At 41.7% G+C, this 14,387-nt stretch overlaps 1 protein-coding gene across 1 annotated transcript; it reads left to right on the top strand.

Annotated features, from left to right (window-relative positions):
- Positions 1-6,291: 6,291 nt before the first annotated feature.
- LOC111156593 (interferon alpha-1/2-like) lies at positions 6,292-6,969 on the top strand. Its single transcript, XM_022517578.1, has one exon. It carries the CDS (start codon positions 6,373-6,375, stop codon positions 6,967-6,969), a length of 597 nt encoding a protein of 198 aa, XP_022373286.1. The 5' UTR covers positions 6,292-6,372.
- Positions 6,970-14,387: the final 7,418 nt, after the last annotated feature.

Raw genomic sequence — 14,387 nt, 5'->3', positions numbered from 1 at the left:
AGTACCCAAAGAGTAAGCACAATCTTCAGCCCCATCTGTACTGTCGGTGGTCAGAGAGAGGATCATTTGGTGCTAAATTTTTGGGGAAAGGGAGTGGGAGGCTGGCAGATGCCCCCTTTTATTTTATACAAAAAAATAATGTTTTAAACTGTTTTTTAAATATCTGAGAGATTTTAGGAAAAAACAAATCTCTTTCTTTGACTAATGTGAAAAGAAAAAAAAATGAGGATGGGGGAAATCGATAACCAAGAAATATTGTCTGTTACTTTCTCATAGCTATCGTGCAGGTAACTTGAATATTAAAAAATCAGCAATGTGATCATATCTGCACCCAAATCCCTTGAAACGAGAAGTGCCCTCTTGGAAACATTGATTCTGAAGACCTGGAAGATGAGAAGCAGGTTTCATAGGCTTGACTCCTAAGAGCATAAAACACACAACCTACAGGGTGAGAACGACAAAATCACTGAAGAGCAAAAGAAATCACAGGGAGACACCACTACAAACTGCCCTCCAAAGATAGCTACGACAGTATCTCCCATCCCACATGTGTCCTGAGAACGTTGCAATTTCTCAAAACGTTGAATCTACTTCACCTTCCATTAAATACAGGAGGGCTTGGTAATTGCTTATAAAAGAATTTGTTAGAAATAATGATGCACGACTTCCAAGTTTACGTTAGAGTTTATCACCCTTGACACTACCGATACTTGAGGCCAGACAATTCTCTGTGGTGGGGCCCTGTCCCGTGCACGGGGGGACATTAGCAGTATGTGTGGCTTATGTCCACGAGATGCCAGTAACAGCCCTTATCAGTTGCGACAACCAAAACTGTCTCTGGACATTGCCCAAAGTCCTCTGGGGGACAAAATCATTCTCACTGGGAACCACTGGGTTAGATCATGAAAGACAATAGAGCTTGGTCACTGGGCCCCTCATTTTTTGAGCCCTCGGGCCCCATGTAAACAGTGCAACGGTACTGGGTCCACCAGTCTGTCAGAAAAAACAGACGTCAAGGAGAAGTTAGAGTGAGGTGCTCCTGCACCCAGGGCCAGCTGAGATCCTAGCTGAGACCTGTAAGCCTCAGACATAGCAGTGAAAATGTCTACCAACCGTCAAGTCATCCCCAGCCATCCAGGGGGGATGTGTACCAAGTTAGGATCATGCATTTTAGAATAATTTGTTTCAAAGCTATAGTAATGGGGAGAATTTGTATTAGGAGCCCCGATCCACTGCACCCCTGCCTGCCTGCCTGCTCCCTCGCTGGACACCTGCCTGGAACCATAGCCCAGAGTACACGACATCCTCATACTATGAGACAGCTGAAAAGTGTCCCCTTTCACACATGCCTGAAGGACAGAACCTACCTCAGAGTTCCTTGGGAAAGACGGACCATCACCCAAATCCAGAAGACACAAAGCACCTGTTTCCACCACCAGATGCTCCCGCAGGTCTTAAACCCCTTCAGCACAGACCACAGCCAGGCTGCCTGGAGCCACGCCACCCTCCATGACCTCCTCTCCAGCCTTCATCACTGCCTGGGACACTGGAAGCCCAGGGAAGAAGACAACCCTGCCTGTCTGTGTCTGGGGATCGTGGTCTGGAAGGATTTCCAAAGCATCCATCTCTATCTGAAGGAAAAGAAACACAGCCACTGTGCCTGAGCATCAGATGAGAAATAGCTGAACCAAAATCATGAACTTAAAAAAAAAAGTATTGTCTAGAATGGATTTACAGAAAACATCTTCAGAGAGAACATGATCTACTTTCTTAAATAAATGACTTTATGATATAATTTTTTTAAGTCTGTTTAAGTTTTGGGGTATATTTTGCATCTCCAAAATATAAAGTCCAGTCCTTTATGAAAAAGTACTTTAGGATAGTATTTTGTTGAAGACATGTGTCAGTTAAATGAATGCCGGCCGCTGTAACTGATCTACAGAAAACTATAACAGGAATTATATAACTGTATACCTTTATATATAATATAATATAGATTATATATATTATATAATATCTTATGTAATATGTTATATATTATATAACTATAACAGGAGTTCCTGCTCAGATGACTCCACTGTTTGGCTCTTCTTCAAACAGTGATTCAGGGACACGGGAACCTTCTCTTCTGTGACTTTGCCATATTCCGCATAGGACTCCAAATTTGTCTGTGGTACTTGAGTCTATTCCAATCGTTTGCAAAGGGGAAACGTGGGGTGGATCACAGGGGCACAGGGGATGATTTCAGGGACCCAAAATGTACCAGTGCAGGGCAATATCACTTCATCAACATTTGTGTGGCCCGAATTTATTCTCATGGGTGGTCTCAGTGTAAAGAAGTTTCCACTGAGAAGCAGACTGCTGGAGTGATTCATAAAGAGGAAACAAGTTCAATGAAAAAGAGCAGGCTTCATTGTTACATTAGTCGTATTAATGTTTTTTTTTAAAGGAGTTGGTTTTTTTTTTTTAGATTTTATTTATTGATTTGACAGAGAGAGATCAGAAGTAGGCAGAGAAGCAGGCAGAGAGAGAGGAGGAAGCAGGCTCCCCACTGAGCAGAGAGCCCGATGCGGGGCTCGATTCCAGGACCCTGGGACCATGACCTGAGCTGAAGGCAGAGGCTTTAACCCACTGAGCCATCCAGGCGCCCCCGTACTAATGCTTTTTCAAGGGGAAAAATAACCAATAAGTTGGCAGCACACACTTTGAAAAGCCCGAACAGCTGACCTGACACAATTTAAACCAGGGCGAGATTCAGTGGCTATCACTCTTTAGAATTGATAGCATCATTGACCCTTTGAAAGAAGCATTCAAGTTGATTCCCTAAGGCACAGCCTGACACCAGAAGGGTAGAGATGAGGTCTCGGAACACTCTGTAAAATTCAAAGTTATTTCCTCATTAAGTGAGGTAGGTGAGCAAGGCAAGAGGAAGTGGTTCCTTGCAGGTCCTTGGGGCTCACTGAAATAAAAGAGGAGAGTGAGTCTTCTACTCATAACCAACCTTGTGATTCTCATCCTGCTACCCTAAATACTGAAAATACAAACGTGAAGGAAATTTTCTTGCCCGTAGACATTTTTTGGTCTTGTTTTCTTTTGTTTTTAAATCCCCCACTGGCTATTCCATTATAACTTTCCTTATAGAACCAAGAGGAATTTATAAAGGATCTTCAGATCTGTTGAACTCCCACATTACATAAAGCATACCTCTGTAGTATTTTCTCGTATTATTCTTTCTCCTATAATTGCCATACTTGTTTTCCTCGTGAATATTGACGGTGCACTGGAAACAATGAAGACTGGTACTGGATGCCTAGAAAAACAAGTTGGGTAAGAGGAAGTCTCTCTCCTTAGGTGTTTTACAGACCCCTGGAGGGCGATATTCCAAGGAGAAAATAGGGCAGGTCAGGGGTCAGTCCCTTTGGGTGCTTTTAAAAAAATAGTATATCCTAGTTAACTTGTAAAGAACAGAAATTCATTGGTCACAGTTCTAGAAGTTGGAAATCCAATATCAGGATGTCTCTTATAAGGGCCCCGATTTCATCAGGGATATGGCCTTGTACTCTCATCACCTCCAAAGGGCCCCCACCAGATAATATCATTTCAGGGTTAAGATTTCAGCAATTTCCAAACATTCATTAGCAGTTCATTAAAAGCTCCATGACTGCCATCTAAAAGAGACAATATAACCATCCTTAGTACCAAAGAAGAGTGAGTAGGTATATTAGCAAGAAAGAGCAAGTGGGGCCAAGAACTGAGAATCCACATCTTCATTTTTTGACCTGAAGTCACACTCTGCTTTTTACCTGCCAAACTGTGGAAATCAAACTGAAGTGGAGCCCAGTCTCCCTCTCAAATGGATGGAGAAAAGAGCATCCAATTGATTGTTCATTGTTGTCTGAGTTATCTCCAGAGCACCTCAGGATAAAGCTCATTCAGTGATGCTTCAGGAAAGATCTACCACAACTCATGGATTAATAGCCTGGTTGCTGTAGGCTGTGTGAATGGGGGAGAATTTGAGTTTAGATATGTGGCACTCTGTAGGACACCAGGCTAGTTATTTTTCTGTGATGACCAAGTTAAGGCAAATTTGAGATGAGACCATCCTTGGGGGCTTCCTCTAGTGCTGGGCAAAAGCTGAAAATTGTGCTCTTGCAACCCAAACCCCAGATCCCTGTGCACCTGAAAGCAACTAGAATCCCAGTGGTTTCAACAATAATCCCAGTAGACATTGTTGACACCAGGAAGAGTAGAGTGGATATTTTAGGCATGGTCTCATATAGTCCCAGCAAACATGACCATGATGAAGCAAACCATTTTGGTCATTCATGAATGCCTCCTGGTAGGATGAAGAGATCAGAGAGCATGCTGCAGTTAACATGACATACTGAGCCAGGGCACTGGGCCCCGTGCCAAGGAGGGCCAAGTGAGTCCATGACTAGGAGCTGGTATGTCAAAGATGGCTATGTACCTTCTAGGTAAAGAGTAGGAATGTAGAGGGGTAAGGCAAGGTAACTTCCTATGCAAAATGAAAAGAGTTCAGAATAGAAGGTGAGAGTAAGTTTGTCACATGATAATAATATTTACACGGTTTTGAATTTAGGACAAAAAAACTTTCCTTTTTTTTTGGAATAGATCAGTTTGCAACTGATCTATTCCTCTGAAAGTCCTTTGGGAAATTTGAAATTACATGCAAAAATATAAACAAAGATTCAGGGGTGCCTAGGTGGCTCAGTCAGTTAAATGTCCCACTTTTGGTTTCGGCTCAGGTCATATCTCAGGGTCGTGAGATGGAGCTCTGCATTGGACAACAGTCTCCAAGGGGGGTCTGCTTGAGATTCTGTCCCTCTCTCTCTCTCTGCCCCTCCTCCTGCTCTCTCTCTCTCAAATAACTAAATAAATTTTTTTAAAAAGAAGGGGCACCTGGGTGGCTCAGTGGGTTAAAGCCTCTGCCTTCAGCTCAGGACATGATCTCAGGGTCCTGGGATCGAACCCCACATCAGGCTCTCTGTTCAGCAGGGACCCTGCTTCCCCCTCCCCCTCTGCCTGCCTCTCTGCCTACTTGTGATCTCTCTCTCTCTCTCTCTGTCAAATAAATAAAATTTAAAATCTTTTTAAAAAATCTTTTAAAAAAGGATTCACATTGATTATGTTCTTTTACTTGCCGATTTTTACTACCAATGGTGCAAAAATTAGTTGTTGGAGAGTGAACAAATCTTAGGTATTACAATGATTGCTGCTCTTTAAATCAAACCTGTTCAACAAAATCCTATTCCCTAATATTTATTTTCTCACTATCTCTTATCTTGTTGGTTTTTCTTGAGTATCTTATGTGAAGTATTGACACTGAGTTCATGAAAGTTACAGAAAATGCAAGTTTAGAGCAATAAAATTACATCAAACAGATTGCTCACCAGACAACTCTTCCTCCATCATTTGCTTGATTTCAAAGCTGTATTGTGAGAGGTGAGAGGTGGCCTTCCCTTACTTAGTAGCTGCCATTATTGTCTGTTTATGTTGCATATGTTGGAGCCTCAGTGTGAACTGGGCTTTAGAATTAAATGCAAGTTGTTCATATTTGATCATTTAATTCTACTAAAGTTATTAAACACAATAATTATATTAATTGCTGAAAAGGAATAAATATTGAGAATATCTGGATGAATATCAAGCAGTCAGTGAAATTAAAAATTATTTTCTGATATGAAGCAAAATTAGAAGTTAAGACCTAAAAATACATGTCAGGAAAATACTGTGAATTTCCAATTGTTTTGAGTACTTCTAATAAATGTTTAAGTATATCATTGCAGTCATCATTATTATGTATTGTATTGGTACAATTTTAAATTTGAATATGATTTTAATACATTACTATTTATGTAAGTGTAATAAAATTTGCTCTGAAAACTTAGCTATAAAGATAAATAAAATGTTAATAACTTTTAAATTTACTTATAGCTTAAAATTTTTGTCAATCTTAATCCTGCATTGGATAAGAGAGTCAAGTTTGGCACTCTTTTCTTTCTATGTATAAAGTACAGATTCATAGGACACAAATAGATATCGAGGATAACTGTGTCATTAAAATTTCATGAGGGATTCAATTAGCAAAAAATATCTAAAATGACTCTGGGGTCAAGGGAAGGGGAGACAATAATGAAATGAAATTGTTGAGAAACACTGCTCTAAACCCATTTGGTGAATGCAAAATGAAAAACAAAAACAAAAGTAGGAAGTAAGAGGAACATTCAGAAAATGGAAACTAATGCATCCCCATTTAAGAGTGTGCACAAGGGAAGATGTTCAGAGAACCTAGAGCCACGGTTCCCAGATGTGCCCACCCCAGCCAGGCCAACAGCATCTGCCGGATCCCCAATGGCCCTGCCCTGCTCCTTCTTGGTGGCCCTGGTGGTGCTCAGCTGCCACTCCCTCGGCTCTCTGGGATGTGACCTGCCTCAGGACCATGGTCTGCTGAACTGGAGGGCCTTGATGCTCCTGCGACAAATGAGGAGAGTCTCCCCTTTTTCCTGCCTGAGGGACAGAAATGACTTTGCCTTCCCCCAAGAGGTGTTTGACGGCAAGCAGCTACAGAAGGCTCAAGCCCTCTCTGTCGTCCATGTGACGAACCAGAAGACCTTCCACCTCTTCTGCACAGAGGCCTCACCTGCTCCCTGGAACACGACCCTCCTGGAGGAATTGTGCTCAGGACTTTCTGAGCAGCTGGGCCACCTGGAAGCCTGTCCCCTTCAGGAGGCGGGGGTGGGAGAGATGCCCCTGGTGAATGGGGACTCCATCCTGAGGAACTACTTCCAAAGAATCTCCCTCTATCTGCAAGAGAAGCAATACAGCCCTTGTGCCTGGGAGACGGTCAGAGCAGAGATCATGAAAGCTTTCTCTTCATCAACAACCTTGCAAGAAAGGTTAAGGGGCAAGAAACGAGACCTGGTTCAACATGGTGATGACTCTCACTGACAAATAATATTGTACTTCCTTGTGTTCTACCAGGTCAAAGACTCTCATTTCTGCTATAATCATGACACGATGGAATCAATTTGTCAAATGTTTTCAGGAGTATTAAGTGACATCATGTAGAGCATATCAGCTCTACAAGAACTAGTTGCTTTCAGATGACTATGCTGATCTATTGATGTATCTATTTAATAACTTATTTATTTAACTATTTATATGATCTAAATTATCTTTGAACAACATTAGGTATAATTTCTCTTTGTGGTTAAGAGAAACCATATATCCTTTATATTTGTTCAATTTATTATTTCCTTTCTTTATTAAATATTTTGTATAGGAAAATTATTGTATTTATTATTTAAAAAAAAAAAACAAGTCTGAGGGGAGCCTGGGTGGCTCAGTGGGTTAAAGCCTCTGCCTTTGGCTCAGGTCATGATACCAGGGTTCTGGGATCAAGTCCCGCATCCGGCTTTCTGCTCAGCAGGGAGCCTGCTTCCCTTCCTGTCTCTCTCTGCCTGCGTCTCTGCCTACTTGTGATCTCTGCCTGTCAAATAAATAAATAAATAATCTTTTTTTAAAAAAAAGAGAGAGAGAAACAAGCCTGATTATAACCTGACGAAAGAATGGATTGTACAATGCACCTACTCATTATTACATTATTCACGCTATAAATTAAAAATAGACTTTCTCTAAACCAGTTTGTGTATTGCTGTCAGGATAGAGGTGGACATTATAAATCCAATCCTGTTTTGTACCATGGATTTTTGTGGAGAAACCAACCTAAAAACAATAATCATTTTGAAGTAGTACCAATTATGTTAAGTGATATAATGAGAAGGGGGAAAATGGAGTTCTCTCAGCAGAAGCTGCAGTAAGTCATTGTCAGGAAACAGAAACAGAAACAATAGATCTCTTCTACAATTGACTGATAGATATCCAACTGTAAAAATTCTTGGAAAATGGATATTTGAGTCTGTGATTTTATAAGCAGCTCTATTAACCAAAAGCCTGGGAGCAGAAGTGGTCATATCAGAAGAGTAGAACATGAGAAAAGAACTTAAGATTGATTCCTCGACGGGCACTTGAGTGGCTCAGTGGGATAAGCTTCTGCCTTAAGCTCAGGTTATGATCTCAGGGTCCTGGGATGGAACCCCGCAATGGACAGGGTCCCTGCTCATTGAGGAGTCTGCTTCTCCCTCTCTCTCCACCCTTCCCCCAACCCCCACTTGTACTCACACTCTCTCTCTCAATAAAATAAAATAAAATAAAATAAAATAAAATAAAATAAAATAAAGAAAAAGATTAATTTTGTAAACTTTCAAATGGTAAGGGAGAAAAGAGCCACAAAGGAAACAAAGGTGAAATGGCCCTAAGGCAGTAGGATAAGAGAATACTGGTCAGAGTATTTCAAAGAAAAAAGTGCTTCAAAGAATTGCAACATTGCAAAAGGTGGATGGGAAGTGTCTACCACTCTGTGATATAGGGAGCATTGAAACTTTAGTGAGAGCTGTCTTGCCAGAATTCATCAACAGAAACCATATTGGAAAGTAAAGGGAGAGAGTGAATAAGAGAAGTGAAGTTAATGTGTTCAGAGAAAATAGTTGTGAGAGATTTGCCTTCTGAAATGCAACAGAAAACAGAATGGGAATTGGAAATTTTGTGCATTTTTTTTTCTGCAGAATTCCCTCTTTTGCAATGTATATGTCTCTGGGTCGATTCATGGATTTGAAACATTAGCAAATCATGTCCATCTGTTTAATATGTATTTCTTTTAAAGCATGGCACATTTCATTACTCACAATGCTAATTTATTATTATTTTGATTCCTACTGTGTGGAATGTCAGTAGGCTGCTCTGTGGATTGGAACCATGCAGAAACCACAGGGCAGCAGGTGGAAGGCAAGGTCGCCGAAGAGAAGAGCTCCTGATGTCTTTCTCTCACCTGGGAGTCACCTTAGTATTGTCCTTCCCTTCCTGGTCAGATTGCCTTTGAGTTCCTGTAGCCTCAAAGCATCCAAATGTGATGACAGTTTTCTAGCAAAGGTGAGTGGAGAAAGAAAAAAAAGAAAATGATGTATTGAAAGTGATGGAAACTAATGGTCCAGGACCTTCTTTTTCCATTTTCTCTTCCCTAGTTTGGTACTGAATCAAGATGAAATGGAAAGGAATTGAGAAGAGCAAGACAACTCCTGTCCAGAAAATTACTAAATTAAAACAAACATACACAGTTTTAAAAACTCTGAGCCAGTGAAGCAAAAGTGGCTAGTTTTGTCTAGCATCCTATGTGGCCTCACTGCCCCATATTTCACTGTGAGACAGAGCATGAGGAATCCAAGGGCTCAGGAGAAGAGGACCGACTCAATAATGCAGGGACAGTCATTCCTTCAGTCAAAGCCTTGCACAGCAGGGAAAGCCACACCAAGTCCCCTGTGGCCTCAGAAACTGAGAACAGAAGAAGGACTCACAGTCTAATGACTGAACTCCATATAGAAATCAACATTTAGCTAAATAAAACTGCAGTCACTATTTAAGGTAAAACTAAAAAAGGGGGGGTGATAATTCACCCACCCCCGTGTCCCTGACACTCGCATGTAGTACATAACATTTACCTTGTGTCCTCTGTAAGACACAGAAAAATACGACACTTGGGTACCTGACAGAAAGAAGAGGAATTGGTCACAGAAACACTCTTGGGTCTTGGGTTGTTGATTGTTCAGGGGACAAAAACAAATCCCCTCTAAGACAGTTTTGCTCAAAACTGGAAGTGTGCTGAGCTCACTCCTCACAGCCAGGTAGAGAGAAGGGGAGTGGGAGAGGGAGGGAGGGAGTGAAGAGGGCAAAGGTGGAACACAGGTGGCTGTGGGCACAGCATAAGATGCAACCCGCCCTGCTCAGGGGGTATGAGATTCTATGCAGAAAGGACACACAGATGTGCAGCTGAAATTAGAACAGAAACACCAAGCTGTGCAAAACAAACAAACAAACAAACAAACTAGGAAACCAGCCTGAGTTTCAGGGAAGAAACTGATGAATCATTAGTAGGACAAGGCAGAAAGAGGTGGAAATGCCACTTACCTCCCTGGTCATGAGACACCCCCTCCCCTACCTCATCCAAACAGCACCCCGCATGGCCATCCTCGGAAGTCCTCTTTTGTACACAGAATCCAAGAATATTCTTCATTAGTCATTATGCCCTAAGCAATTAATAGGAATATTGGCCAATGACCAAGGTGTGGGAAGACCCCAGGGAGTGCTTGTCAAACAGGGGGACCACATTCTTTCTGAAGAGGACAGATGCTGAGGGATGAGGCAGCAGGGCTGAGGAACAGAAATGAAAACAGAGAAAACAGAGCCCAGGAGCAGAGGTAAAACTGCATTCTCAGCAAGGAGAACAAAGCCGCCTACTTGTGACTGTAACACAAATTTTTTTTTTTTTCTCATTTGAAAGTTTTGGCTCCATTTACATAGAAACATCTCAAGAACTGGACAAATTAGGGACGCCTGGGTGGCTCAGTTGGTTGGACGACTGCCTTCGGCTCAGGTCATGATCCCGGAGTCCTGGGATTGAGTCCCGCATCGGGCTCCCAGCTCCATGGGGAGTCTGCTTCTCCCTCTGACCTTCGCCTCGCTCATGCTCTCTCTCACTGTCTCTCTCTCAAATAAATAAATAAATAAATCTTAAAAAAAAAAAAAAAGAACTGGACAAATTAAACTTCGATGAAAAAATAATTGAAATGGGTGGTGTCTTCCAATCTCTTCTAAGTAAAGCATATGTAAAGAAAAACAAATAAAAATTAAAAGCCATAAAAAGTGCCCAGGAACATTCTGCAAATGAAAACTACCCTATTCTATTTAAGAGTCATGAATGGAAAGAACTGGAGAGGAACTGAGGGCCATGGCACACCTGACTGGTCCCCCCAGACAACCAGACTCAGCAATGGCAGAGATTTTTCAATTGTCAGACTAGGAATTCAGAATGACTATCATTAATATGCTGAGGGTATTAATGTATTCATATTCTCATTCATTTATTCATTCATCTATTTTATCTACTATGCAACAGATTTAAACAGCAAGATGCCCTTTTAAAAATAAAAAAATAGTTTTGTTCATATAATATCATATTTACCTTTATAATACATTTGAATGTAACAAAATTTGTTCATCTTATTTTTGTCAAACTGTTTTCTTTATGAAATTCTTCACCAGGAGATTTTTCAGATTTGTTAATTCTTAAAAAGAGAGATAGCCTGAATTTGTGACCAATTTTGAAGAATGAATGATAAATTCAAATCACTCATTCATTTCTCATTCATTATTTTAAAACTGCTTATCTCTATGCCAGATTATGTAGTTATTCTGGGGACACAGAGGTGAATAAAGCAATTGTAAAGCTTATTCTCTTTGAGCCTTCCATTTTGAAGAGAAAAAGCATAAAACAGGAGAATGAGACAAGATGGCGGAGAAGTAGGCCAACTAAATTGGCCTACTTCTGAACACCTACAAACTCAACAGGAGATTATAGAGAAGAAGAACAGCAGTTCTAGGAGCAGAAAAGCAACCACTTTCTGGAAGGTAGGATGTGGGGAGAAGTGAATCAGAAGCCACGGGAAGAGAGACCACAGCAGGGAGGGGCCTGCTCCCAGCAAGTAGTAGAGCAGTGGAGCACAAAATCAGAACTTTTAGAAGTCTGCTCCACTGAGGGATGTCACTCCAGAGGTCTGCTCCACTGAGGGATGTCACTCCAGAGGTTAAGCGAGGGATGGAGCCCTCATGGGGACAGTGTGGTCTCAGGACCTGCAGGGTCACAAAAAGATCAGGGGTGTCTGAGTGTGACAGAGCTCCACACTCAGTATTGGAGCAGGGACACTGGCTGCAGAGACAGAGCCAAGGGGTGGGCTCTCAGCTCGGGGTTACCTTAAACCATGATCCGAGACACTATCGGGCCACTGCTCTTTGATCAGGGACCCCACAAGTGGCAGATCTGGGGAGACCCCTCCTTCCTCCTCCAGGAGGAGCAGCACAGGAGCACGCAGCAGGAATCTGCTGGGCTTGGAGACTCCAAACAGGGCTGTGAATCAGAGATAGACATGCTTGGTCACAGCTGGGAGAGTACAGAGTGCGGCCAGAGACAAGGGAGAAGGGAGGGATTGACTGCTTTTCTCTGAGGGCACACTGAGGAGTTGGGACCTGAGCTCTTGGCAACTCTGGGCAGAGACTGGGAGGCCACCATTTTCATTCTCCTCTTCCAAAGCTGTATGGAAAGTGTTCAGGGAACAAAAGGCACTGAGAGCAAAACGGAGCAGATTGCTTAGCCTGGCCCCTAGCAAGGGCAGTACAATTCTCCCTTAGGTAAAAACACTTGAAAATTACTGCAAGAGTCCCACCCCCAGAAGAGCAGCAAGAATATCTAGCCAAGATCAAGTTTACCAATCAATGAGAACTGCAGAACTCCAGAGCTAGAGGAATACCCCACACAGAATTCATGGCTTTTTTCCTATTATTCCTTAGTCTTTCAAAGTTAAATTTTTTTAAATTTTATTTTTTCTTATTCTATTTTTAAAATTTTTTCCTCTTTTCTATTTTAACATATTTTAACTATTTTATCTTATCAGTTCCTTTAAAAAAACTTTTTATAATTTTCATCTTTACAGTCATATTCTGTCCCTTCATCGTGTTTACCCTTATTTTTGTATATATATGTTTTTCTTTCTTTAAAGTTTTGGGAGGCAGTTTCTTCTAACAGACCAAAATACACCCAAAATCAAGTGTGTGGCTCTGTTCTATTCACCAGTCTAGTCATATTTTTTTCCCCTTTCTTCTCCCCCCAGTTTTGGGTTTCTTCTAATTTGGTTAGTGTATATTTTTCTGGTGTCATTGTTGCCCTTTTAGTATTTTGTTCTCTCATTCATCTATTCCTCTCTGGATAAAATGACAAGGCAGAAAAACTCACCTCAAAAAAAAGAACAAGAGGCAGAACTGACTGCTAGGAACCTAATCAATTAGGACATTAGTAAGATGTCAGAATCAGAGTTCAGAATGGTGATTATAAAGATGCTAGCTGGGCTTGAGAAAAGCATAGATGATACTAGAGAATCCCTTTCAGGAGAAATAAAAGAACTAAAATCTAACCAAGTTGAAATCAAAAAAGCTGTTAATGAGGTGCAATAAAAAATGGAGGCTTCTACTGCTAGGATAAATGAGGCAGAAGAGAGAATTAGTGATATAGAAGACAAAATGATGGAGAACAAAGAAGCTGAGAAAAAAGAGATAAACAACTACTGGATCACAAGGGGAGAATTCAAGAGATAAGTGATACCATAAAACAAGACAATATTAAAATAATTGGGATCCCAGAAAAAGAAGAAAGAGGAGGGGGCAGAAGATGTTGGAGAAGATTATAGTGGAGAACTTCTCTAATCTGGGGAAGGAAACAGGCATCAAATACCAGGAGGCACAGAAAAAAACCCTCAAAATCAATAAAAATAGGTCCACACCCCATCATCTAATAGTAAAACTTACAAGTCTCAGAGACAAAGAGAAAATCCTGAAAGTGTAGGGGCCTACTTAGCCAGAGCAACTCCATCTCAGTTAAACAGACATTTTGTTGTTTGTGCCGTCAAACTTAAACTGACCCTGCACAGAGGAACTTACTTAAAAGCAAGTCTGGGAAACCAGTAAATTATGGTCGACCAGTCCGTGATAACAGAGCCCAAATACAAGGACGGGTCAGGTCAGGTGGAGATAACAGAGCTCAAATACAAGGACAGGTCAGGTCAGGTGGAGATAACAGAGCCCAGAATGCAAGGATGAGTCAGGCCAGGTGGAGACAATCTCATTGGCCAGGCTCAACCACATGGTCTTTGCTCTATAGAAGCTAGTCTGTGAAGCTGGGGGTGGTCTCTCTCTCTGTAAAAGACGGCCCGGCCAGTCGGTTTGATTCTCTGTGCTGGCATGAAATAAATTGCTTGACCTTCGCTTTGTATCAGTCTCGCTGCTTTGATCATGGATCCCATCATTTGGGGGCTCATCCGGGATCAAATGATGAGGCCTGAGTCAGCATCAGAATTTCTGGAAAAAGCCTCCAGAGGTAAGATCTCAAGACCCCATTCTGGGAGATCCTGTTCTGTCTGTCTGTGTGTTTGTGGAGCTCCATGGGTATAGCCCACCGGGGAGAAATTGGATGCAGTATTGCACCCCAGGGCTGGAGTGGATGCAGGGATGCCCCATCCCTCCACTGGTAGATTGCCAGGGGGTTCAAGTCCCCTTAGGAGATCAGGGGACCGAGAAAATCCCCACCAGTGGCAGATTGTATTTTTGAGTTGGGATTATATCTTGCACACCCTTAGACTTGATATATGTTCAAGGAAGGGCCGCTGGGTCTGTGGTTGTCTTTGTCTTGTCTTTTTGTTGTCTGTTGT

Source organism: Enhydra lutris, unplaced genomic scaffold, assembly GCF_002288905.1.
Source record: "Enhydra lutris kenyoni isolate GAN:26980312 unplaced genomic scaffold, ASM228890v2 scaffoldscaffold47, whole genome shotgun sequence".
NCBI classification, from domain to species: domain Eukaryota; kingdom Metazoa; phylum Chordata; class Mammalia; order Carnivora; family Mustelidae; genus Enhydra; species Enhydra lutris.
Note: the sequence above shows the minus strand (reverse complement) of the source record. Positions and strands in the feature narration are given on the sequence as shown.